General features: G+C 40.9%; 1 protein-coding gene across 4 annotated transcripts in view; it reads left to right on the top strand.

Moving 5' to 3' along the window:
* The window catches only part of FSTL5 (follistatin like 5), an 865,201-nt gene that overhangs the window by 535,886 nt on the left and 301,365 nt on the right, over positions 1-27,950 (top strand). For all 4 annotated transcript variants that reach the window (XM_033941548.1, XM_033941557.1, XM_033941565.1 and 1 more), the window contains one exon: positions 5,592-5,712. In XM_033941548.1, the coding sequence (XP_033797439.1) occupies positions 5,592-5,712 (121 nt within the window). The remainder of the gene's footprint in view (positions 1-5,591; positions 5,713-27,950) is intronic.

Genomic DNA, 27,950 nt, shown 5'->3' with positions numbered 1-27,950 from the left:
TACTTGCCTGCCTGGTCCGAAGGTGGTGGACCTCACGCATCACTTAGATAAGATATTAGACAGTGATGGGGAGGAGCCTTCTCTCTTGGTACATGTGGGTACCTATGTGGTACATAGGGAAATGTGGTAGGAAGGTTCTGGAAGCCAAATTTAGGCTCTTAGATAGAAAATTAAAATTCAGAACCTCCAGGGTAGCATTTTCAGAAGTGCTCCCTGTTCCATGCACAGGTCCCAAAAGACAGGCAGTGCTCCGGAGTCTCAATGCATGGATGCTGAGATGGTGCAAGGAGGAAGGTTTTAGATTTATTAGGAACTGGACGACATACTGGGGAAGGGGGAGTCTATTCTGCAAAGAAGGTCTCCACCTTAACCAGGGTGGAACCAGGCTGCTGGCATCAACATTTTAAAAGGAGATAGAGCAGCTTTAAAACTACAAACAGGGGGAAGGCCGACAGACGCTGAAAAGAGCATGGTTTGAGAAAAGGTATCTTTAAAAGATATCATTATAAAAGGGAAGACAGAGCATCCTGACAGTGAAATAGTGATACAGGCCAGAGTTGACCAGGTTTCCTTAAATTCAAAGCAGGCTGATTTTAAAGATTGCAAATTATCTATGCCAACTGCTAAGTAAATTGTAAATAGATATGACAAACACTGTTTGAAATGGCTGTATGCAAATGCCAAAAGCCTAAGAAACAAAATGGGAGAGTTAGAATATATTGCACTAAATGAGAAGATAGATATAATAGGCATCTCTGAAACATGATGAAAGGAAGATACCCAATGGGATACAAGTTATATTGTAGCGACAGGGTAGATTGAATCAGTGGAAGAGTAGCGTTATATGTTAAGGAGGGCCTTAAATTGAATGGACTAAAAATTCTACAGGAGCAGTAACATACCTTGGAATCCATAGAAACATAGAAATAGACGGCAGATAAGGGCCCACGGCCCATCTAGTCTGCCCACCTTAATGTCCCTCCCCTACCTTTGCCCTTATGGGTAGAAATTTTGTATGTAAGGGGAAAAAGGATAGTGATAAGAGTGTACTACCAGCCGCCTGACCAGGATGAATGGACAGATGCAGAAATGCTATCAGAAATTAAGGAGGCTAACAAACTGGGTAACACAGTAATAATGGGTGATATCAACTACCTATTTTATGTAATCCTACCACTCACACTATCAAGGTAACACACTGCAATATCATAAATAAGAAAAAGTTAGTGTGCTAGCACTAGTTTGAGGAAGCTAACTACTATAGCGTTGTCCCAAATTTACATTCAAACCTGATCACACTTCACATAGGTGGAAGGACAAATTTAAATGTGGAGAAAAAGATCTCAAAAAAAACTCCACACATTTATATCAGTTCTTCCATAAATCTTCACTTCACAGCTTTGATTCACAACTGAAATTAACAGTTTCACCCAAACTTCACAGGAAAAAAAAATGTTCTCACAGTCCCACTATTTTCAAAGAGCATGCAGAAACATCCACTTAGCTGCACTAAGTCCCTACCCAGCACTGCTTGTAGACACAGGCCACACCAGATGTTATTCACGAGGACTCCCGACTCCTTCCACCTCGGAGGCCGCAGCACAGCCATTCCAACTGCAGTCAGGTTGGTGGGACCCCAGCTTACCTTCACCTGACAAAGAAATCTCTGTTTCACAATCCCGCTGCGTCAGTGGTGGCACATACTGGACTGTGAGCATTTGCAGTGATAAAATGATAAAAAGTGATAAAATGGTCAGCACCAGAACTTAATCTAGTGATAATATTTACCGTTTTTTTTTCATTCCATAAGATGCACATTCTTAACCAAATTGTTAATAATATATACCTGGCACCTTTAAATTCTGTCTCAGGCACCTTTAAATTCCATTCCAGTCCCTCCCCCCCCCCACCTCCCCGCGGTACCTTTAAATTGTGGTGGTTGCTGGATGACCGCCTCCTCATTATGTCAGGGCCAGCGGCGCACAAGCACGCTAATGCCTGGGCCTCCAACACTTCCTGATTGTGGTGGTTGCTGGGCGGCTGCCTACTGATTATGTTGGGGCCAGCTGTAGGAAATATATACGATAACAGTAGAACAATAAAACCTAAATAAAATAAATAGATAGATAAATAAAATAAAATAAAATGGAAAGAATGAATAATAATAATAATAATAATAACAACTTTATTTTATATACCACCATACCACAAACACTTTTGAGCGAATTACAAGGGAAGAGACTGTATACAGACAGCGACATTACAGAGAACTTTCAAAATTACATTGGCATGTTAAGTTTAGTCAGGTTTATCTGGAAGTGTTTTGGAAGTACATCAGGTTGAAGTGGGGTCAGAGAAATTTGTCAAATAGATAAGGTTTTTTTTAACTTACTAAACATTTGGTACGAAAGTGCATTTGAGATGAAGTTGGTTAAACATTTGTTCCATTTGCCTGCTTGGAATGATAGTGTTCTATTGAGGTATCTCTTGTAGGTGTAGCCCTTTAGGGATGGAAAAGCGAACAAGTAGGTACTGCGTGTATTAGTTGTGTTTGGGAATTCAAATTGGTGAGACAGACACGATGGGGATGAACCTATCATGGTTTTGAAGCAAAGGCAAGCAAACTTAAAAATGACCCTTGCTTCCACCGGCAGCCAGTATAGTTTTTTTGTAATATGGGCTTGCATGGTCTGATTTCTTGAGGCCAGCATTTTGGATGACTCTGTCGTTTGATGGTTTTCTTGAGAGATCCCAAGTATATAATGAAGATGAGAAAAAAAGTATTAAAGCAATAAACCCTGCTGCAGAAGGATAAGTAGAATGCCTAGTGCGGGAGAAACTGATGGACAGTTAGATCAACGGCTGTCTGCTGTGAAAAGGAAAAAAAAATAAGATCAAAATAAAGATTTACAAAAAACTCAAAGAAATGTCATTAGATCAAAATTAAACCATAATGGGTAAAAACAAAACCAAAATAAATAAAAATCAACAGTCAAATAAGGCCCAATTAAGTCCAGCTTGAAAATAGATCTGCTTAGCGCAAGGCCAAGGAAACACAGGTTACTGCAAACCAAATCAGATTTCTCCATAGTGCAACCCAGGCCAAAAATGCTTCGGTTTTCCTGCTGGGGGATGCCGACTCCAGCTGTATCAGCAATCGGTCCCCCTTCGGTGTCAACGAAGCCCTGGCCTTTCCCCTGCTCTCTTTGTCACTGGCGGCTGCTACACTCGAAGGCCAACGATGACAATTGTGTGCTGCTTCCCTTCGGGTGGATTCTCCATTGCTGGGATTGCTGGCGTTAATAAGTTTTCTCCCCTCTGCCGCTGTCCACAGCCTGCCGTGCTGTTCCTCCTAGATGTCTGCGGCAGTCTCTGCTGTGTCAGCTGAGAGTGTCCCAAAAGTGTTGCGGGCCCAGGCTTTAGTGCGCTTGTGTGCCGCTGGCTCCGACATAATGAGGAGGTAGCCGTCCAGCGACCACCACAATTTAAAGGAATCACTGGGGGGAAGGGGTATATTCGCTCCATAAAATGCACCCTTATTTCCACCCACTTTTTTGGGGAAAAAAAGTATGTCTTATGGAGCGAAAAATATGGTAGTCTGCAATCTGGATAACTTTGGGAAGGAAAAAGGCTGTTCTAAGTTATTCATAAAGCATTCTGAATAGAGCCACTGTGCGGCAAAGTGCTGAAACCGACTTGGCTCCACCCATCCTTTGCTCGTTTGCTATCCACCTAGTGCATGCGTTCTTAACCCAGTCCTTTGGACACACCTAGCCAATCAGATTTTCAAGATACCCTCAATGAATATGCATGAGATAAATTTTCATATAATGGAGGTTGATGATTCAAATTTACCTCACAAATCTTTCACATTGAATTACACACTTTTAAAGAAATCAATATCTTCTGTCATAGACCTCAGAAAACACCCTCCTCCATCCCATATTGGTATGTGTTCTTAACGGGTAGTTGATTGCTGTAACCTCCTCACCGGTCCAGACTCAATTTTAATTAAATTCTCTATTATAAGATTCATAGTACCTTTAAAATAATAGAGAATTTAATTAAAATTGAGTCTGGACCAGTGAGGAGGTTACACCAATCAACTCCCCGTTAAGAACACATACCAATATGGGACGGAGGAGGGTGTTTTCTGAGGCCTATGACAGAAGATATTGATTTCTTTAAAAGTGTGTAATTCAACGTGAAAGAAGATTTGACTGAGAGAATACACTTGGAACTAAGTTTGGAAGTTTGGTTGGTTGATGTGCAGTTCCAAGTACTAAGTGTTTGCCTTCATTTAGTGTTTGTCAAATTCATGCATATTCATTGTTGGTATCCTGAAAACCCGACTATCTGGTTGTGTCCCAAAGACTGAGTTGTAAACACATGACATAGGGGATAATTTTCTATAATAGTATGCCTATAATTCTATAAAGTGTGTGTTGGGAGGGTGAGTTGCAGGATTTTTCTCCATATATAGTTTTTTTATAAATCACTGCTCCTACTGAACATGGGGAGCCATAAATGTGCATTCTTGCACTTAGTTTGACCGAGTTTCTTCTACAATACTGTGGGGATTCTCCACATCTCAACATAGATGTCTGAATTCCAGTCTCTTTCTCAAATAGGTTAAAAAAATGTCTATTCTAGTGTGGACACCAAAAACCAAAGAAAATAATTAACTGCAAATGAGCCAATGAAGCATACAGCAGCGGGGCTGACAGAAACACAACACAACTAGAGCACTACTGGTTGTTTCATGTTTCCGTCTGTTCTGTGCTTCTATTTTACTGTGGAACACGATGGGGGGAGGGGAGGCAAGAATAGAGTTTTATCTGTTAAATAATGATATTTAGCTGTTCACCAGATAACAAATTTTGTCTAAATTGGACCACACAAACAACATGGAATCTTTAAATAGATAACTTGTCAATGTTTGGTTAGATTCATTTCTTATTTGTATTTTATATATAAAACTTATAGCCCACTTAAGCTTTGGCAGATTACACTTAAACATGTATAAATGCTGTAAAATACACCAAATTTATTTCCAGTGAACCAACAGATCACTGAACAACTGCAAAAAGTACATTTAACTTTATTCATTACTCTGGTACTGAAAACTGACCTCATAGTTCCCTAACCCCCTCTTCTATTACGCTGCGCTAGCAGTTTGTAGTGCAGAGAGCCGCGCTGCTTCCGAAGCTCTTAGGAACTCTATGAGCGTCTGGAGCAGCGCGGGCCATTCAGTGCAGCTCACGGTGCTAAAAAACTGCTATCGCAGTTTCGTAGAAGAGGGGGTAAGTCTACTCAAATTGTGGCATATTTTGAAAAGAGAAATATTTCATACCTTTAAAAAAAAATCAAAAAAAAATCTGCAGCATTCTTCAAAGAAGGTATTATCTTTTAAGACGTCCAATACAATATCTGATGATAAAGTAACCAGAAATTCCTGAATTCATACAGTTAAATATATTGTCCCACTGCAACATTAAAATGATCTATTAAACACTTATTAGAAACACTTAATTATATAATTGAACTTGCAAGCCTCCAATGTAATTTCATGGTTATAATTGTCTTGTCAGATAATAAAACAAGATGGACTTGGCAAGGATCCATCTGACTGCTCTCTGTTTGATCTACTGAAATATGATGACTATAACAGTGACAAACACCTAGCACTGGATGAGTTCTACAGGGCTTTTCGTAAGTATTAAATTCGCTCTATAATTCTCTGGGTTGTCATCTATCTTTTCACAAACTTCTCTTGCATGGAAGGAATATAATGATAACTGAGAATAACTGAACTGTTATACGGTATACTGTAATAAGCCGATTCTGCTGAGAGAGAAATCAAGAAGTAGTGTGCTACAAATGATTTCTCAAGGTATTGAATATGCCGCATGTCTTCTCCCTTCAGTCATTGACCTTTGCACAGCTAAAATCCAAAGGGAATCAGGTAACACCATTTAAAATCAGGCAATTAAAAATGTTTTATTTATTGTATTTAAAGTTATGATGGGTCTGTGCCAAGTTCTAACTAAATTGGTTGCATTCTTTTGCATAGTATTAACCTACATTTGGATAGAGCATCAGGACTGCAAAGCAAACATTTAGCTGAATGCACGGGAAACTTTGACAGCATTTAGTTAAATGCTCGCTAACCACCTCGTTCTATAAAATTGTGCATCCAACCAAAATGATAAAGGGAATAGAACTCCTCTCATATGAGGAAAGGCTTAACAGATTAGGACTCTTCAGTTTGGAAAAGGGACGGCTGAGGAGGGATATGATCGAGGCCTACAAAATCCTGAGTGGTGTAGAATGGGTAAAAGCAAATTGATTTTTTTTTTGCTCTTTCAAAACTACAAAGGCATGACTCCTTGAAGTTACATGGTAATACCAAGGTGATGTGTTTTCTGAGGGTACTTGGAAATTATTTCCCTGATGCAATTGAATCACTGGGTACTGCTGTTGCAATCTCTAAGGGGGTAAAGTATTTAGGGGTGTTAGTAAGTTCCTGTTTGACTTTTAAGGGGCATGTGTGTGCATTGGTCAAGAAGATATTTTTTTTAAATTGCGTATGATGAACAATTTATGACCGTATTTGTCAGGCAATATGTTCAAAACTGTCTTGCAGACTACTGTATAGTGTTATCATGTCTTGACTACTGTCATTTGGTGTTTTTGGGTGTACTTGCGTCGGAGTTATGTGCACTGCAGCTTGCGCAGAACTCAATTGTACAAACTTTATATAGATTGAGAACGTACATTCTTGTGACAGAATACTATATAATGTTGAACTGGTTGAGACTGGAATATCGGATTCACTATAAATTGTTGTTGATGGTGTACCTTTGTATACATAATCAGGCACCAAAGTACCTAGTTGATAGCGTTCTGCCATATGTGCCGCAGTGCATGTTGCGTTCAGTGATTCAGGCTGATTTATGCATCCCGATAGTGAGCCGCTGAGATTGAAAGTGTCAAGAGTCTCTGTATGATAAAATCAATAACATCTTTCAACTGAGAAAGTGTCGAGAATCAGTATGTTTTCGTGTATGGTCCCCTCGATATATACGTCAACAGACAAAATTAAATAATTTCAAAAATTTTGTTAAAAAGACATCTTTTTCTGTAAGATGAAATAGTGGAGTGAATAATATGTATTTTGTGTAAGTGCTGGGTGCAATTTGAAATTTTTTATGATTGGTTCTGTTATGTATGTGTTTTGATTGTTGTCGGGAGCAGCGAGGGCCATTCAGCGTGGCTCCCTGCACTAGAAACTGCTATCGCAGTTTCGTAAAAGAGGGGGTTTGTCAGGTACTTATGAGGCATTGACAGATGTTATTGTAAGAGCGAATAGCATAGCTGGTTTTAAGAAGGGTTTGGACAATTTCCTGGAGGAAAGTCCATAGTCTGTTATTAAGAAAGACATGGGGCAAGCCATTGCTTGCCCTAGATTGGTAGTATGGAATGTTGCTACTCTTTGGGTTTTGGCCAGGTACTAATGACCTAGATCGGCCACCATGAGAATGGGCAATTGGGCTTGATGGACCTTTGGTATAACCCAGTAAGACTATTCTTATGTTCTTATGCCTGCAGATTTTTCTGTCTTGAATTTTTTTGGGGTGGGGGATGATTTGTGTTTCAACTGCATTGACTCCATTTTGGACTTAGGATCTCTGTGAGAGAACCAAGTCTCATCTCCAATCACCAAATAATGAAAACAATTGGTCTTCATGGAACTTCTCCAAGTTCTCCTGATAGCACTGGAGTCTTGTGTCTTCTGAAACTGCGTCAGTATTTTTAGAATCTGTACACTAACCTTGGAATAAGAGACCCATCGGAAACCAGTCTGAAACAAGAAGCATAAAATCAGTTTTAACCTTTAATTTTTTAACTTTCTTGTTTTTATTAACGATATTGTAGTTCCGTCTTCTTTTTATTATTATTATTAGTTTTTTTATGTAAAACACATAGATGTTCTTCTGTTGCAGTATTTCAAATGTTAAATAAGCTTAGAAACTTGGGCTTTCCAGAAGTCAATCAAGGAGAAAGGACATGAAAATCTCACAGCAGGTGTGCTGCTTCTTTATGACATTGCACCACTGTACATGTCATGACATTCAAATGCTGACATCCATGAATGTGGGTTTCATACACAACTTTTCATAAATTATTTTCCAAACTGTACCTGCTGTGATGCTTATTTCTTCAGCTATTTGGGAAACAAGTTGTCTGTCTGACAAAATTAAATCCTCAACTTGCACATTTCTGTGGAAGTTGTTTCATCAGAGTGTAAAGGATGAGGGTCATTCTTCAATGGACTTTCCACCACACTTTAAACTGCTAGCTCCAAAATTTTACTTTGTAGAATGATGGGGCAGACTCATCATAAATTGCAGTCTTGTGTTCATGGATCTCCTTTGGCTTTTTCCCTTCTTTTGTGAGAAATTTTGTCATTGAATGGTGCTCCAGATCTATCAGTTTCTTACTTGATTCACAGTTGCAAGCTCCTGACATCCTGAGCTGCAACTGTGCATGAGTAACCTTGAGACCTGGAGGTCACATTATCAAAAAGATGTACTGAGAGTTGAGTCAGTTCAGCGAATGGCCACTAGGATTGTCTCAGGACTCAAGGATCTCCCATCTAAGGAACAGCTGGGTAAGCTGCAGCTATACTCACTCGAGGAACACAGAGAGAGGGGAGACAAGATTGAGACGTTCAAATATGTCACGGGCCATATTGAGGTAGAAGAAAATATCTTTTTTATTAAAGGACCTACGGCAACAAGAGGGCATCCGTTGAAAATCAGGGGTGGGAGATTTCATAGCGACACCAGGAAGTATTTCTTCACCGAAAGAGTCGTTGATCATTGGAATGATCTTCCACCGCAGGTAGTTGAGGCCAGCAGCGTGCTAGATTTTAAGAAAAAATGGGATAAGCATGTGGGATCACTTCAAGGAAGAAATTAGGGGGGTGGGTCATTAGAGTGGGCAGACTTGTTGGATTGTGGCCCTTTTCTGCTGCCATTTTCTATGTTTCTATGTAACATGCACAGAATTGTTTCAACATGCTTGCAACTTTCTTTTATACTCATATAGATAAATTATTGAACACCCCTTGTAGCACCACTGAAATAATATACATAAGAAGCCAATTCACAAAAGTATGCATTCAAGCTGCAAAGAGAAAAAAACCCCTAAACTTCAAAGATAAGTGTGCATTTAAATTTTGAGAAGTGACATAACAATTTATATTTCAAACTCTATCTACTTAAGCCTAACTAAGAAAAACCTCCACAGACTCCAACGGATTCAGAATGCCGCGGCCAAGCTCATCTTCGCTAAAAGTAAATTTGACCATGTCTCCCCGCTCCTGGCCAAGCTCCACTGGCTTCCGATAATCGCCAGGGTCCACTATAAATGCGCCTGTTTAACTTTCAAAATCCTATATGGTATCCTCCCTCCCTTTATCCCTCTTTCTTGGAATTCCTCAAACCCTAATACCACCAGATTCTCCCACAAATTAAAACTATCCTTCCCCTCGCTAAAAGGCATTTCCCACACAGGAAAGCTAGGGACCTCCCTCCACTTCAAAATCACTGAGCTCTGGAACAACCTTACCTCCCCTCTTTGGAACTTGAGCTCTCTCCAAGTTTTCTGAAAACCTGGCTTTTCTCAAAAAATGTAAGTCTCCCTCCAACTTAGGAATCAAGGAAACTCTTATATCTTGGCATCCCAAATCCTCTAAATTTTCTTCACACTTCTACCTCTAACCCTCTGTTGTAGTTCCTTCCTATTTCTCCTACTGTAAACCGCGTCGAGCTCTACGAACGTGGAGATGATGCGGTATACAAACCTAAGGATTAGATTAGATTATATATGTTTTTATAAGAGCTTATGAAGAGCTAAGGTGCTATTGCAGGACTAACCCCATCTTTTACTGAGGTGCGCTAACCGATTAGCATGCGCAAACTGATTTAGCGCGGGCTAAACACTAACGCGCCCATAGAATATAATGGACGCGTTAGCGCTTTGTCTGCACACTAAATCGATTAGTGTGCGCTAAATCAGTTTGCGTGCGCTATTCGGTTAGCGCACCTTAGCGAAAGAGGGGGTAAGTTTTGAAAAGAGAGGGGATCTGATCGAAACATTCAAGATAATAAAGGGAATAGACTTAGTAGATAAGGACAGGTTGTCCACCCTCTCCAAGGTAGGGAGAATGAGAGGGCACTCTCTAAAGTTGAAAGGGGATGGATTCCGTACAAACGTAAGGAAGTTCTTCTTCACCCAGAGAGTGATGGAAAACTGGAACGCTCTTCCAGAGGCTCTTATAGGGGAAAACACCCTCCAGGGATTCAAGACAAAGTTGGGCAAGTTCCTGCTGAACCAGAACGTACGCAGGTAAGGCTAGTCTCAGTTAGGGCACTGGTCTTTGACCTAAGAGTCGTCGCAGGAGTGGATTGCTAGGCATGATGGACCACTGGTCTGACCCAGCAGCAGCAATTCTTATGTTCTTATTTACCCTCTTATAGTCCGCAAAAAAAAAAAAGTCTGTAGGAGGAAGTTAGGGTGCTGGTGTTGTGTAGTTCTCTTACACAAAAGCAAATCTCTTTATCACCTTTCAAATTGAGAGCAGCATATCTTGAGGGTTCTGCTTGCATAACAGTGTTACAAACATGTACAAGTGGTGAGTTTGCATGAGTAAGTAACAGATTTTGCTAAATTGTACATTTGGTAGGGGACAAGTTAAGGAGCAAAGTTTTTGCATTTGGAGGTGCTTTTGATCCCCCCCCCCTCTCACATTCCCCAGAGATGTAAGCATAATTCTTCTTTTAATCACTCCTCAACATCCTGATTCATATGAGTAATTACCTAAGGCTTATGCGTGACTCAGAACAGGTGCACTGTAGATGCATTGAAGTACAATGTGTATTAGTTGCAAAATAGAGAAAGCATGCATACTTTCAAAGTCCCCCTCAGAGAATTCGCCTTTACATCTGTGCATGCATACGTGAATTAGCAATGCCTGTCCTTAAAACCCCTACTTATTTGTATGCTGATATACATGTGTACATTAGCTTTCTACTCTTGTAAATGGCACATAACCCTTCTAACGTCACCTCCTCTAGATAAGGAAATTTGACAGTTTTCCATGACAAATATGAAATATTTACTAAATGTGGCATCCTATCAACTTATTCCAGGGTAAGTAAAGAAGACAAGCAGTGATGAGTAACGAACATACCAAATGCCCGAGTGTAGTGTTCAGTACTATTTGGAAACAATTTGATGTGTTTCATTATTTAGGTCTGTTGTTGTACAAATTACAAGAGGATCTAGGGCAATCATTTTACATGGGCCAGATGTATGGATATTTGGCTGTAATTCAACAATTGTTCTAGGCTTCCTTGATATTTCCCCCTTGAAAAGAGTGCTAGATTTTCATTGATAAACCTGTAGCAAATTTTAATGAGTCCGATTACTCTGATAGTTTAGAGCAGTGGTTCCCAACCCTGTCCTGGAGGACCACCAGGCCAATCGGGTTTCCAGGCTAGCCCTAATGAATATGCATGAGAGAGTTTTGCATATAATGGAAGTGACAGGCATGCAAATCTGCTCCATGCATATTCATTAAGGCTATCCTGAAAACCCAATTGGCCTGTTGGTCCTCCAGGACAGGGTTGGGAACCAATGGTTTAGATGATTACAACATAGGAAATGCTAGTTTGATCAAAGTGTGCATCTTTATATAATAGAATCACAGAGGCAGCCAATATTGTGGCCATAGTACAGGAGATGGTGTAAATCAGTAGTCTCAAACTCGCGGCCCGGGGACCACATGCGGCCCCCCAGGTACTATTTTGAGGCCCTCGGTATGTTTATCATAATCACAAAAGTAAAATAAAACAATTTCTTGATCATGTATCTCTTTAGCTATAAATGACAACATTATTATTAAGACTTAGCCAAAAGGAGAGATTTATAAAGTATAAAGAGTTTTACCCCATGCAAAATTGTCATTTCTTTAATAACACATTAACTATTTGTTCTGAGGCCCTGCAAGTATCTACAAATCCAAAATGTGGCCCTGCAAAGGATTTGAGTTTGAGACCACTGGTGTAAATGTACATTTTATAACATATTTGCATACTTCTCAATTATGCCTTCACCCAAACTCCTCCCCCAAACATGCCTACATCTGATCCATGCAGAAGAACATGCCATCGTGTCATCATGTGTACCTTTATGCCTGGGATGATTTTTCAAGGTTGTGTTTTGTATTCATTCAACAGGATTTACAAGCAGGGCAGGATTAATTTGTCGAGGGCCCCTAGGCACACAAGTACACTGGGCCCCTGCCCCGTCCCACCCCACCATGCACCCAGGCAGAAACAAGAAGCTGCGTCAGAGGGAAGCTTTGGGCAAGCAGCACCGCTTGCACAATTACAGTTCCCGTTGCCTTTCTTACCCGTGCTGCTTGCTTGTCTTACTTTCCATCGATGGGGAGGGGGCCGCGTTGCTGATCGGAGGGGCCATGTTGCTGATCGGGGGGGGGGGGCTGCATTGCCAATCGATACTGAAGGGGCCCATCGCCATTTGGAAAAAACAATGTTGATGCCTTCCTTCATCGAGCCCCCCTGACCATTTTGGGCCCTAGGCACGTGCCTACTTGGCCTATTGGTTAATCCTGCCCTGTTTACAAGTAAAGACTCCTTTATCAATTGCTTCCTAAAAGTGTTTGTGAATTTATATAAATCAGCTTACATGCATTAACAGTGCTTTCTAATATGTGTTGGCACCTGTGAAAGCACTGGGCCAACTCAGCTAAAATAAGTATTTGAGGTCTTTCAGCAGTTGCTACTTTTTACTGCCACATTAACAGTAGTGCTAACCAGTATTTATCACTTTGTCCGTGTATCTGTAGCTAGGAAAGCTTATAGGATATTGCTTAGTTTAGCCTTTTCTTCAGCGTATCAACGTGTTGGGTGAAAAGCATGAAGCCTAACACTATGTAACCAAAAGCAATAACCATGGGTCATCCAAATGTTCCGGATGCCATACTCTTTGATTTTCAGTACAGGGACCTGTTGATCAACGACAGCCTTATCAACTGTGGGTCCCTGCATGGATCAATGTGGTGAAGCCCCCTGCCCCACATGGCCCAGTACCAGCCCCTTCCCCCATATTAAGGCCAGGAAGGTAGAGATTTTTTTTCCTTTTCTTTCATGTGATGCATTTCTTCAATTGCTTTGACTTATTCCATTTTGTCCAAATATTAATGGTAACATTATTGAACTTAGTTATTGTTAAAAACTAAAGGTGAAAGGTAATAATATACAAATATAATCTTTTTATGGAGTCAGAGAAGCAATCAATCCAGAGGACATGAATTGAGGTTGTAGGATGGTAGATGTAGGATTAACGTCAGATAATGCTTTTTTTCATGGAGGAAGTGGTGACTGTCTAGAATGCCCTTCCAGTCAGGTGGGAGGGACAAGAACAGTGGCAGAATTTTAAATCACTTTCTACCTATTTAGTAGTATTAGGCCATCCAGGAATTGCTCCCAGCAGGCTAAATATTGCTAAAACAGCTAAATCCCAGTCAATGGGTTGACTGATTGCCAGATATGTTGTTGCCGGCGTGGTTAAAAGGTGAAGTAAAAGAGGCTATTAGAGCCAAAAAACATCCTTTAAAGAATGAAAAAAAGACCCGAATGAAGAAAATAGGAAGAAACATAAGCACTAGCAAGTTAGATGCAAAGCAGTGGCGTACCAAGGGGGGGGAGGTTCGCCCCGGGTGCACGGCTTGGGGAGGTGCACAGCCGGCCAGGTCCTCCTGTCCTTCCTTTCCCCCGGCCGCGCCACTACAATCCTACCTCCCCTGTCGACAAGAAGTCTTTCCAACGTCAATTCAGACGTCGGAGAGGACGTTCCGGACCAGCCAGGCAGTGATTGGCTGGCCTGGAACGTCCTCTCTGACGTCAGAATTGACGTCGGAAAAACTTCTTGTTGGCGGGTGGAGGTAAGATTGCAGGCGCGGACCGGGAGAAAGGAAGGGGAGAGGCGCTTTTTTTTTTTCGCGGTAGGTAGTGCAGGATGTAGGCAAGCAAGCTGGCTGGCTTTAGTGCAGCAGGAAGGGAGGGAGATAGGTAGGCAGACAGACAGGCTGGCTTTGGGGGTGGAGAAAATCTGGAAGGCAGTGGGGGGGGACATAAGGAGGCACTGGGGGCACTAAGGACACAGGAAGGAGGCACAGGGGGCACTAAGGACACGGGAAGGAGACACTGGGGGCACCATGGACACAGGAAGGAGGCACTGGGGGCACTATGGACACAGGAAGGAGGCACTAGGGGCACTAAGGACATGGGAAGGAAGGAGGGAGGGAATAGAAAGGGACAATTGTTGGGCCTGAGTGCAGAAAGAAAGAAATGAAAGAAAGCATACACAGTCAATTAATAGATGTCCCCTTTTGATGAAAAAAATAAATGGTCACGTTACCTCTGACTTACTTTTTCTGCAGCAGAGTCAGCAGCTGCGCTGAGGTGCAGGAAGGTCCCGTGATGACTCTGCTCTGGAAGAAGTAACTTACGTCGGAAGGGGTGGACCTGGAAGACTTTGCCACAACGGGACTTTGCGGGACTTTGCCACAACTCCCTGCATTTGCCGGGTCCACCCCCTCCGATGTAACTTACTTCTTCCGGAGCAGAGCCAGCAGACGAGTCATCGCGAGACCTTCCAGCATGCGACTGCTGAGTCCACTCCAGAGCAAGTACGTCGGAGTGGGGTGGACTGGCAGCCGGCAGCTACAGTCATCGTGGGACCTTGCTGAATGAAGGGAGAGAAAGGAGCAAGATTGCTGGAATGGAAGAGTGGTGGAGGGAAAGAAAGGGGGCAGGGTGGTATGGAAGAGTGATGTTGATATAATTGATGTACAGAGAAAGGGGAGAGACATAAGGGGGAAGGATATTGGAGGGAAAGAAAGGGGGCAGATGCTGATTGAAGAGGGGTGGATGGCGAGAGAAAGGGTAGACATTGGATGGTAGAGGGGAGCCTATGCTAGATGGAAGTGCAGATGGGGAGAGATAAGGGAGCAAATGCAGGAAGGAAATGGGAGGAGAGAAAGAGGGGAGCAGACGGGGGTATAAGTTTTTAAATAATGATACTAAACAAAAACCCCAATTCCCATCCATTCCACATCTAGTCTGGCCTATTATTGACACTGACAAAGTTTCTGCAACCCTAAATCCAAACGGAACCTCATTCAATCCTTTTTTACATTCAATGTATTCTAACTGCCCTAATACTGCTTTTTCAATTACTTTTCCTATTACCGGTAAAACAGAAATAGGAAGGCAATTACTCACAGTTTCCACATCAAGATGCTTATCCTATAAAAGGGGCTTTACTGTTGCACATTTTGCTACCTTAGAAAAAGTTCCTCTTTTCAAAGATTTATTTACCATTACAGTTAGAGGAGAAGCAAGTTGTTCACTCATTGATTCTAATATTGTTGACGAGCCTAGATCTCCTAAAGATCTCGTAGGTTTCAAAGTTCATACAATTCACCCATCCCTCATCTGCATTCATATTCATTATTGGGCTTTCCTTATCTTTCACAATATTTCTTCTTTGCATTTTCTTTTCCATATATCCCGCATATACAAAAACTTCTGGCCCTTTAACAAGATCTTTCTCCTCATATCCATTCACTAATAATTTAAGTTTCAAGTTTATTAAAAAAAAAAAAAATTTAAACCGCTTAATCAGGTTTCTAATATTTCTAGTACAATATTAAAATTACAAAGAACAAATGTAAAAGTTAGGGATACTAGACAATACCAAAATAGATTATAAGAAACATAATAAGACATAAAGACTAACATCAACAATAGGGAAAAAGGGTGAGAACTGCAATCGTGAAAGAAAAGCACAAAAAGTGGAAAAAACAATAGGTTAGGGTAAAAAGCTGTAAAGCTTGTTTTAGTCCTTAAAAGGACAGTTATAGTCCAAAAGCATCCTGGAACAGGAATGCTTTTAGCTTAGATTTAAATTGGTTTATAGCGGCTTCACTGCGCAGATGATTAGGCAGCGAGTTCCAAAGGGAGGGGGCGGTGACGGCAAAATTGTTGGAACACAGCGTGTTGATTGATTTTAATGATGGTACAACGAGAAGGTTCTGTGACATCGAACGAAGCGATTTTGAAGGACTGTACGGGATTAAAAGTTTATCAATGAACTCTGGTTGATTATTTAAACATGTTGTGAAATTTAGAAGTAAGATTTTATAACTAATTCTATGTTCAACGGGTAACCAATGCGCGCTGAATAGGAGAGGTGAAACATGATCATAATTCTTAGCGCCACAGATAATCTTGATAGCAGTATTCTGCACTATCAGTATTGAACTGCGCATTTGGGGTTTATTTTTCAAAGAGTCACATATCTTTTGTCTAAAATACACACTCGTTCTTTGCTCACATAACGCTATATATTCCGTCAAACATATTTTAAAGCTATCCAAATCATCAATATATGTTTTTCCTCCACTTACGCTCTGCTTGCCATACTTCACATCTCACTTGCAATATGGCTGAACATCTCCAGGGGGCAGCGTAATTGTTTAGGAAAGGCAGAAGACTCCTGTCCTACGCTACAGTCATATTTATTTCTTTATTAATTTTCAATTTAAATCAAGTTAACCACTTGTACAGAAAGTAATAGTCATAATAGCAAATAATCATAAGATAATTTAACATCCAATAAAGAAACATTATTTAACTATTTATGCTCAAGTCCTCTTACTGGATCCAAGTTTTAAATTTAGCGAAAAATTAAAAATAACAGAAATTTTTTAGCAAGATGCTAAAAGCAGAAGCACTAAAAATGAGGTCTCTTAATTATATTAGGGTTCAAGATATTCCTCCATCCAGAGCTGCAGAGATCCAAGATGGCGATCTGAGAGCAGGACGCGCTGAGCTGCGTGTCCCAGGATCGTATTCGTTTGAATTTTCCTAGCGGTTTTTACTTACCGCGATGCCGAAGAGACGGGGCCGGAGTGCCGCTTCTGCCTCGCGGCGTCCTGGAGCCCCGGGCCTCGGAAACATACAGGATCTCCTGAGGCGCATGCAAGAGGCCACAGCGACGTCGGATGGCGGCCCGCAGAGGACACAGGGAGGCGAACCCGTTGTGGATACTCCTGGGCCCGATACCACGCTGAGCCCTGACGTTAGGGCACCGCCCCCGCAGCCCCAGACGACCAGCTCTCCCAGGGGCGGGGAAACCCCGGATTCAATGGTTTTCTCCTCTCCAGAGGCAAGGAAGGATTTACTGGAGAGCTTGGAGGTTGGGGCCCACTTTTCCAGGGCCCCCATGGAGATGTCTGGGGGAACACCATCTCAATCTGAGGGGGAAGGACAGAAGACTCCCCTCGAAGGATTTCAGGACGGTGAGCAATTTACACTTACACAAACTCCAATTGTACTGATTAAACCTGCAGTAGTGACTTTAGACTCTATTTGGGACTTAATGGCTGGTTTTGTTAAAAATATTACTCCTACATTTCAACAAATTGAAGAGAAAATTAAGGAACATGATAAGGAACTGAAGAACTTAAGAGAAGGAACAAATACTTCTAATTCATCAATTCAAAAAATAGAAAAAGAAATTGAATCATCGAAACAAATTCAAGAGATCTTAGTTAAAGACAATATTAACCTAAGGAAGAAGATTGAAATGCTTGAGAATAACTCACGTAGCAATAATTTAAGGTTAATTAATTTTCCAAGACTCGAGTTAGTAACACCTAGAGATATGCTTAAGAGATATCTAATGGAAAATTTAGAGATATCCGAGGACTCATTACCACCATTTTCAAGGGTTTATTACTTGCCTGATAAAGAACAAAATCAACAACCAAAAGTAAAATCTTCAGATCAAGAACCTTTAAATATTTCACAGATTTTAGAAACATCTGAGAAGGATTTAGCATCACCAGCCACTATGATTATCACCTTAGCTTTGCCAATTGACAAAACATGGTTGTTAAAACTTTACTTTAAAAATAGACAAAAAAGCTTTCTTGGTTATAAAATATTAATGTTCCCAGATCTGGCACGGGAGACGCAAAGGCGCCGCCGTGAATTTCTTCTTTTGAAACCTGGGGTTTTATCTTTGGGGGCAACTTTTTATTTGAGACATCCGTGTAAGTGTATTGTATATTATCGTACGTTTAAATATGTGTTTTTTGAACCATCACAACTGACTAACTTCGTGGCTATGTCTCGTCTGAATGTTAACAATCTTTGAGCCCTATAATTTAGATATTGTGACCCATATCTCAATGCTATAGCTCTCAGTTTTCTGTTATTATTACTGTTCTTTTTTTTTTTTCTTCGCCAAGTTTCTTTAATTCTTGGATCTTAATTTGTGGACTTGAGCATAAATAGTATAATTGTTAACTTAGGAATTATATTACTATTGTATTTGATATCCATTCTATTCTTGCTTTCTGTACAAGTGTAATACTTGAAATTTAAGTTGAAAATAATAAAAATAAAAAAAAATAAAAAAAGATATTCCTCCATCCAGACGAGACGTTGCTACAAAAGTTGTCAATTGAGATGGTTCAAAGAATACATATTTAACAGAGCGGTAACACACTATACATTTACATGGGTGTCTCAAATAAAAGGTGGCCCCCAGAGAAGTAACCCCAGGTTTCAAAAGGAGAAATTCACGGCGACGCTTCTGTGTCTCCCTTCTAAGATCAGGAAACATCTGTACTTTACAACCAAGAAAATTTTTTTGTCTATTTTTAAAGTAAAGTCTTAATAACCATGTTTTATCTAGCGGAAGTGCCTATGCTACAGTCATAAGGTGCAGGACGAAATTGGGATGACCGTGGAACTAACAAGTTTCTGTGTGCCCAGCCCCTACATGAGCAAGGCAATAACACAAAGAGAGCATACAAGATCACAGGAGTGTCATTGGGTTGGCCAGCCATAGATATTCAGCAGCACTCGGCCAGCCATAGATATTCGGCAGTTGGAACCCAAACACAGTACCGGGTAAAGCTTTGGATTCTCGCCCAGAAATAGCTAAGAAGAAAAAAAAAAAAAAAAAAAATTTAAATTGAATCAGGTTGGGCAGACTGGATGGACCATTCGGGTCTTTATCTGCCGTCATCTACTATGTTACTATGTTACTATGTTATGTTACACTCAGCTGGGTTCTGTCATGGAATATTGGCTCTAACTGGTTTGGTTAAGAGCAGTCTGGGGTTTTGAATTTGGGCAGAGTAGAGGAGTGGTCTAGTGGTAAGAGCTGCTGCCTCAGCACCCCGAGGTTGTGAGTTCAATTCTAGTGCCACTGCTTGTGACCCTGGGCAAGTCACTTAACCCTCCATTGCCCCAGGTACCATAGTTAGATTTTGAGCCCATTAGAACAGGGAAAATACCCGATTACTATCCAATGTAAGCCACTAGGATATAGCTGGTAAATAAATACTATGCTAGTCTAATTTTTTTCTGCCAAATTAATAACCAGGCACTGGCACTGGCACTGAATATCTGGGGTTAATTCAGCCCACAGCTGTGCATGGCTTAAAAGCTTATTACTGCCCCAAGATGAATAATGGGTCCTAAATTTTTAGGCAAAAATTGATCATAATTTAGGAACTTAAAAGTTATGATTATACAGTTAGGCCTGACATTTATTTGCCTAGACCAGGGGTGTCAAATGTTGGTCCTTGAGGGATGCAATCTAGTTGGGTTTTCAGATTTCCCCAATGAATATGCATGGGATCTATTTTCATGCACTGCTTTCATTACATGTTAATAGATCTTATGCATATTCACTGGGGAAATCCTGGAAACCCTCGAGGACCGAGATTTGACACCCCTGGCCTAGACTTCTGAGCCGCGTTTGTGAGCTTAGAAAATTAGTGCTAAATTCCTAATTCTTGTCTCAATTCACTACTGTGGGCACCCACTTTTATGCTTCTAAATTTATGAGTCTAATGAAATGTTGAGCATAAATGTAGGCATTCAGCTCCAATTCATTGCCAGAGGCCAATTTAGAACCATAACTTTCAAAAGGTCCTTAGCATGCCTTTATGTGGGTTATTCTTGCATGTTAAGGTTATTTTTTTACTGTGACTGTAAAAATAGCTGTTTTCTATTTTGTGCACTAATGGCATGGCCATTTTTAAAAATTACCCAATTTGTAAATGGTAAGAGCTCATAAAGTATCCATGTGATAACCAGTTAGCGCATGACACCCCAAGAACAGCTCACTTTACTCCAGTTCTAAAAGTACATTGGCTACCCATAAAACGAGTGCAATACAAGGTGTTGTCATTAGTACACCAGGTGTTATATGGGATTTCTCCAGTCTGGTTTCTATCACTGTGGAAGGTTTAGAAGCCTGGAGAGCTTTGAGATCAGTGGAAGCCATTAAATTAATAGCTACCATGGAAAGAGAAGTACGCTATGTGGCCACAAAATCAAACGTTTTCGGTAGCCGGAGTGAACTTTATGGAACGCTCTGGTTGGACAATTAAGGCTATGCACAGACTGCCCTAAGTTTAAGAAATTATTAAAAACTCAGTTGTTCGTTGACACCTATATGTAGAGGTTGCATTGAGTTTCATAGGTTTCAGCTCTTGGAAACGTTATTATGCAAGCTGTAATCTTTATGTTTCAAAATAACTGATCTATGGAATAATTTCCCTTTAATAATAATAATAATAATAATAATTTTATTTCTTATATACCGCCAAAGCCATGGTAGTTCAGGGCAGTTTACAATAAGAGGAGCTGGACAGTCAACAATATAGTTACAATATAGAATCAATGAATACAAGTACATTGAATGCAAGTACAAATAAGAAGAGCTGGACAGTCAGCGGCATAGCAATGAATTCAGTATGCAGAATATGAGAGATAATGAACAACAAATTCTTAGGTGACAAATCGGTTGAATAATTTCGTTTTTACAAATTTTCTAAAACCTAGATAGGATGTGGAGAGCATGATAATGTTACCTAGCCCAGCGATGGCGAACCTATGGCATGCGTGCCAACTGTGGCACGCGCAGGGCCACCATCAGGGCAGTACTACCAGGGGAGAGAGCTGAACGGGGACGATGGGGGACCCGCGGGGTTAAATATAACTCGAGCCGCGAGGCTCGTCTTCTACTCCGACTGCCCTGCCGCTCACACAGCTGATCGGAAATCTTCCCCGACGTCAGCGCTGACGTCGGGGAAGACTTCTGGTCGGCTATGTGTGCGCGGCGGGACAGGCAGGAAATAGAAGACAAGCCTACGCGGCTCGAGCTACATTTTGCTGAGAAAGTTGCTAAGATGGGCTGGGAGACAAACGGGGAACACAAAAGGGGGAGGGAGTGCGTTTTGGACACAAGGCATGAACTTGGGAGAAAGGAAGGGAGGGAAAGAGATGCTGAGGTGGGGGATGGAATGGGTTTTTGGACACAGAAAGCATGAACTTGGGAGAGAGGAAAGGAGGGAAAGAGATGCTGAGGTGGGGGAGGGAATGGGTTTTTGGACACAGAAAGCATGAACTTGGGAGAGAGGAAAGGAGGAAAAGAGATGCTGAGGTGGGGGAGGGAATGGGTTTTTGCACACAGAAGGCAAGGACTTGGAAGAGAGGAAGGGAGGGAAAGAGATGCTGAGGTGGGGAAGGGAATGTGTTTTTGGACACAGAAGGCAAGGACTTGGGAGAGAGGAAGGGAGGGAAAGAGATGGTTGTGTACACGGGGAATAGAAGAAAGGAGAATTTTTGGTCATAGGGAGGGAGTGAGGTACAGACAGTGGCATACCAAGGTGGGGGTGGGGGTGGTCTGCCCCGGTATTACGCCCCAAGGGGGTGCACAGCTGGCCACCCTCCAGTGTTCTCCCTAGGCTGGCAAACTGCGTCTCTTTAGCAACTTGAGTGTCACCGCCGCCATTGGGAACATGCCGATGCCAAGTTCTCCCTGCTTTTCCCTGTGGGGCCGAACAACTCTCGCCACCCGCGTCAATTCTGATGTCGGAGAGGATGTTCTGGGCCAGCCAATCGCTGCCTGGCTGGCCCAGAACGTCCTCTCCAATGTTAGAATTGACGTCGAGTGGCGAGAGTTGGTCGGCCCCGTGGGGAAGAGAAGCAGGGCGTACTCGGCGCCGGCCTGTTCCCGATAGCGGCAGTGGCAGCCTATTCCCCAGTGGCGGTGGCAGCATTTTCCCAATGGTGGTGGCATAGGGGAGGGCAAGGAGAAAGAAAGAAAGGGGGGGACAGGGAGCCAAAAAAAAAAAAAAGAAAGAGGGCTGGGTGAAACAAAGATAAATGGGGCACGGAGAGAGAGAGAAAGACAGACATACAGAATGAAAGGGGGTATGGAGAGAGAGAAAAAGAAAGAAGGGGGCAGGGTGAAACAAAGAAAAAGTTTGGGGAGGGAATGAGGTCTGGAGGAGAGAAAGCATACAGGAGGCTGAAAAAAGGGAAGAAATATTGGATGCACAGTCAGAAGAATAAAGTGCAACCAGAAACTGATGAAATTACCAAAGGTAGGAAAATGATTTTATTTTCAATTTAGTGATCAAAATGTGTCCGTTTTGAGAATTTATATATGCTGTCTATATTTTGCACTATGGCCCCCTTTTACTAAACCGCAATAGCGTTTTTTAGCGCAGGGAGCCTATGAGCTTCAAGAGCAGCGTGGGGCATTCAGCGCAGGTCCCTGCGCTAAAAACCGCTATCGCGGTTTAGTAAAAAGGGAGGGGGAATATTTGTCTATTTTTGTATAGTTGTTACTGAGGTGACATTGCATAAAGTCATCTGCCTTGACCTCTTTGAAAACCCACGAAATATAAATGATAATTAACATTTTCTCTGCGTACAGCGTGCTTTGTGTTTTTAAAATTTTATTATTGGTAGATCATTTTGACTTGGCCACAAAGGTAAGGGGGAGGGAGGGGAGCTGCTGAAAGAGTCTACCTTGACGTGGTTGCAGGCTTACAAATCTTTTGGTCAAAGAGTTCGGCGACAGAGAAAAGTATGTGTGTATTCGGCCCATGAATGAAATCATTAAAACATTATAAATTGCCAATAAATTGAAATGAAAACCAAAGGATTGTGAATCAAATTGATTCTCTGACAATACAAAGATTCCAACCTTTAAAAATGATGTTACATAGTTCAGGCAACTTTATAAAGAGTTTTTAGATACTAAAATCTTGTTATTAAGGTTTAATTGACGTGCTGGCACTTTGAGGAAATTCTTTGGTTTTGTGCGGCAGTTTGGGCACTCGGGCTCAAAAATTGTTAGCCATTACTGACCTAGCCAGTCGTTCAGTTTACCTGCCTGGAAGGCTGGAGTTCTGTCCAGGAATCTTTTGTAACGGCAAGCCTTTATTGTTGGGTGTGTAAATATGTGGATTTTACGTGTGGGCCTAATAGTACAACCCAAATTGAAATGGGAGACCAGGTATATAGGGGCCAAACCAAAGATTGATTAGAAATAGAGACAAGAGAATTTAAATAATATTCTAGCCTCGAGGGGCAGCCAGTGAAGTTTTTGATAATAGGGACTTATGTGTTCCCATTTTTTTAAACTAAAAATCAGACGTACTGCCGAATTTTGAATAATTCAGAGTTTTTGAAGGGTTTCCTGAAAGATCCCAAGTAAATAATGTTGCAATAGTCCAGCATGCTTAGAATAGAAGATTGTACCAGTAGACAGAATGATGCTGCATCAAAGTATTTTTTGATGGTTCTTAGCTTCCATAATGTTGAGAAGCATTTTCTGGTCAGTAGATCCGTGTGAGTGTCTAAAATAAGATATCGGTCGAGAGTCACTCCCAGAATTTTTATGGAATCGACAATAGAGAAGGAAATTTTTGAATCTTTGATTTTATCATTTGGGCTCGCCAGAAAAAACTTGGTTTTATCTGAGTTAAGTTTCAGTTTGAATTATGTTGTCCATAATTTGATTTGTGTTAGGATGAATGCCAAATGATTCTTTGTCTCGGAGGTTAGGTTTGTGAGGGGAAGAACTATGGTGATGTCATCTGCGTAGATGTAGAATTTGACATTTAAGCTTTGCAGTAGATTTCCCAATGGGGCAAGGTAGATGTTAAACAGGGTAGGGGATAAAGGGGAGCCCTGCAAAACTCTGCAAGTGTTTGTCCATCTGCAGGATTGTTTGTTATTACTGTGGACTTGGTAAGATCGTTTACTCAGAAAACCTTGGAACCAATTTAACACTTTGCCAGAAAGACTGATTGACTCCAAACAGTCAAACAGTTGCGGGACTTGGGCTCTTTTCAATTATTTCGTAAACATCTAAAAACTTGGTTATTTTCAATACTGTAAACCTCTTTTATCTCTATTCTCTATAAATTTCACTGTATATCTTTTCTTTCCCTTATGCTTTATTAATTTTATTGTAAACTGTGCCAATCTCTATTCTTATAGAGAAGATGCGGTATATAAGCTTAAGGTTTAGTTTAATTTTAGTTTAGTATATAGCTTGCAGAAAGTCCTGTATGGTGTATCTGGATAAGATGGTTGAAAGTTATTTAATTTGAAATTATTCTGTACTTTTCAGCGTTAAGTGAATCTAATGTGGGGTCCTTCAATATTGTGCAGACATTTGCACATTCCCATCCCGGGAGCAGGCCTCTTTTGAATGAAATGCAGCTGTATAATGAGGGGCATAGAAATAGCCTCTGGAGTAATCTAAGGGAATATTTCTTTATGGAAGGGGTAAGGGTGGTAGATACCTTAAATGTCCCTGGATATGGTAAAGAGAATTGAATCTGAATTCAAGAAAACATGGGATAAACACAGAGGGATCTGTAAGATAGAGGGAAGGATTGTAGAGCTTAGTAGTTAGTATGGATGAGCAGACATGATAGACCATATGGTCTTTATCTGCTATCATTTTCTCTGTTTCTATGTTTATGTCAAATAGACCCAGCTGCTACTAAATTTGCTTTACAGTTCAATTAAGATGATATGGCTCTTGGATGTAAGATGATATAATTCTGAATACTGAAAACTAGCAATTTATTTCTAATGGATCCAAGTTAGTGAATATCTCCAGCTAAGATCTTTTTTTAAAAAATATATTTAAAAGAAACATTTAATTCTGGATCAACATATATTTATGAACATTCCAAGAAATCCCAGGTTTATAAATGACGCAAACGCATAATTGTCATTTCCACAGGTTTTCAACAAATATACGGGTAACGTCAGACCATAAAGATCATCGTGGACCAGATTCAGTAAATTGCACCCAAAATTAGGTGCTATTCAGATCCACATTAAGTACCAGCTCTATAAAGTTTGCTTAGCACTAAGGCTCTGATTCTCTATAGTCCGCCTAAAGTTAGGCACCGATATTAGCACTGATTCTGTATAACTGAGGCGCCCATTAAAGAATCACGCTTAGCGTTACCTAGCTTTTAGGCATACCCAATTTATGCCAGGGTTTTCTTTGCCTAAAGTTAGGCAGTGGTATCGGAGACTAATGGCACCTAATTCACAATAATGTGCCTAACTTGAAAACATGCCCATGATCTGCCCCCTAGCCACACCCTACTCTTAGTTTAGGCGCTTTGAGACAGGCACCTACTTTTTATAGTATTGAGTTTTTCGAGTGAGGTGCCTAACTTTTATTAAGTCCCATTAAAGCTGATTATGAGGTGTTGAATAGGCATTTCTGTGCTTCCAGCTTTGGAAATTTAACAGGAAACATCCAAGTCGGACTTAAGACGTTCCTTTCAAAAATGGCCATCCACGGATTTAAGCTTGACTCCCACACTCCATCCTACCCTGCCCTAGCCCCACCCCCAGCTCAGCTTCCTCAAAAATCTGAATCACTGACCGCCTATGTCTATTTGGAGTCTAGCCCTCCTCCCTCTCCCGGTCCTTTCAGCCTTGCACCGGTGCCTATACCTGTTTAGCCTTTCCATATATGTGAACCATTCTGCCCGTTTATCATTATGATTACCCCTTTCTATATCTTTTCTATATCTACTACATCTTTTTTTTTTTTTTTTTTGTAAATTTGGAGACCAGAATGGTACAAAATATTCAAAGTGCAGTTTTACCATGAAGCGAGACAGAAATACTACAGTATTCATTCCATTCTCCATTATTTTTGAAAACTTCCTAACTTCTCCCCACACTGATCCAAGGATTTCAATGTATTGTCCAAAATAATTCCTAGTTCCTTTTCCTGGGTGATGATGGAACCTACTTTTTTGATTATTTGCCCTGTTTGTGCCACTTTGCACTTTTCCCCATTAAATTTCATCTGCTGTTTGATTTGCCCAGTGTCCCAGTCTCACAAGGTCCTGCAAATTCTCATAATGCACTTGATATTTACAATATTAAACATTTTGCTTTTATTATCTGCAAATCTGATCACCTCAATTGTTTTCTTTTTTAGTTCATTTATAAATATGCTATAAAGCACTGGTCCTGGTAACAGGCCCTGAGGCTCACACTATTTCTCTTTTTCAACTGGGAAAAGTCTCTGTTTTCAATATTTTAACCATTTTACTAGTCACACTAGAATTTTGATCCCTTGAAAAATATGTGCCATATTGGTGAGGCAAAACTTCCCTTGACAAATCCTCATTGGGAGCTGCCTTGTCTGTCTATATGTTCAGTAATTATTCTTCTTTAAAAGAGTTTCTCCTATTTTTCCTGGATGTGACACCAGGATCACCTGTTTATAGTTTCCTGGATCACCCCTGGAGTCCTTTTAACAAACTAGATTTATGTTGGCATTAGTAATCTTTGGTACCATTGACAATATAATAATAACAACTTACAGATTACTAAGTATAGGTCTGCAATTTCATTTTTTTTAGTTCTTTCCTGGCTCTGGTAAACACCATCTGGTCCATTCTGTAAATCAAAGAAAGTCCCCGGGATGGGGTGTAGGAGGATAATTAGGGAGGGAGAGAATAAACACACAGTAATCTAAACATAAAGGCTTTTAAGTACTGATATACACAGACATTTATTTGTAGATTATCAGGTGGGGTGTGGGGTGAGCTAAAATTGGTCAGGAAAATAATATACAAAGTGGGAAAATGTAGTTCTTCTGCATGTAACTTGTGTATAAATTAAGCCAACAAAAAGCAACTTAATAGATGCATAGAAATGGTAACATAGTCACCACTTAAATGTGCATTCAACAGCTCCATTTAAGCAGTGCATCGCTGAATGTGGCTGCCTTATTACATTCACAAAATCTGTTTTGTTGTAGAATTTATGCAGATGGCATTCAGAGGGACATTGTCAAGCTGTGTTAAGGCTTTAAGTTGCATTATCTGCACCTTAATGCGACTTGAAGGGCACTAAGCTTGTCTTGCCCTATTGTGACAATTTATAAGTCACTGCAGGTTACATAGCAATGAGATGCAAAGCATGCAAATGCTTATAAATGGGCTCATTACTATGTAAATTCCATAACATAATTTGTGCAAATGAAACATGACCTTTTGCGGTAGTTGCCAAGGGTGCTATTTTGAGGGATGGCATCAGAAGAGCAGGTGTGATTGGGGATCATTCCTACTGGAGAACCTCCCAGACTACAAGGGAATTAAGGTATGTTCAGAGGAGTGTTTGTGTGTGTGTGTGTGGGGAGGGGGTTGGGGGGAGGGGGAGTGGAGAACTTGATCAGGAGATCTTGTTCAGGGGATGCTTTACTTCAGGTGGGTCTTGTTCAAGGGATATTGGATAAGGGGGTATCTTGTTCAGGGATCTCTACTGTGTCAGTTGGATTTATTTGGAAGGGGGATCAGGATCGGGGGTGGGTGGGTGTGGAGGTTTGGATGAAGAGGAGGTGGTATGGTGTTTTAACAGCACAATTTCATCCATTATAGTTTGTGTTGAGGAGTTCCATACGAAAGATTGCTT

Source organism: Geotrypetes seraphini, chromosome 1 (genome assembly GCF_902459505.1).
Source record: "Geotrypetes seraphini chromosome 1, aGeoSer1.1, whole genome shotgun sequence".
In the NCBI taxonomy this organism is placed as follows: domain Eukaryota; kingdom Metazoa; phylum Chordata; class Amphibia; order Gymnophiona; family Dermophiidae; genus Geotrypetes; species Geotrypetes seraphini.
This window is presented reverse-complemented; position numbering and strand designations above follow the sequence as displayed.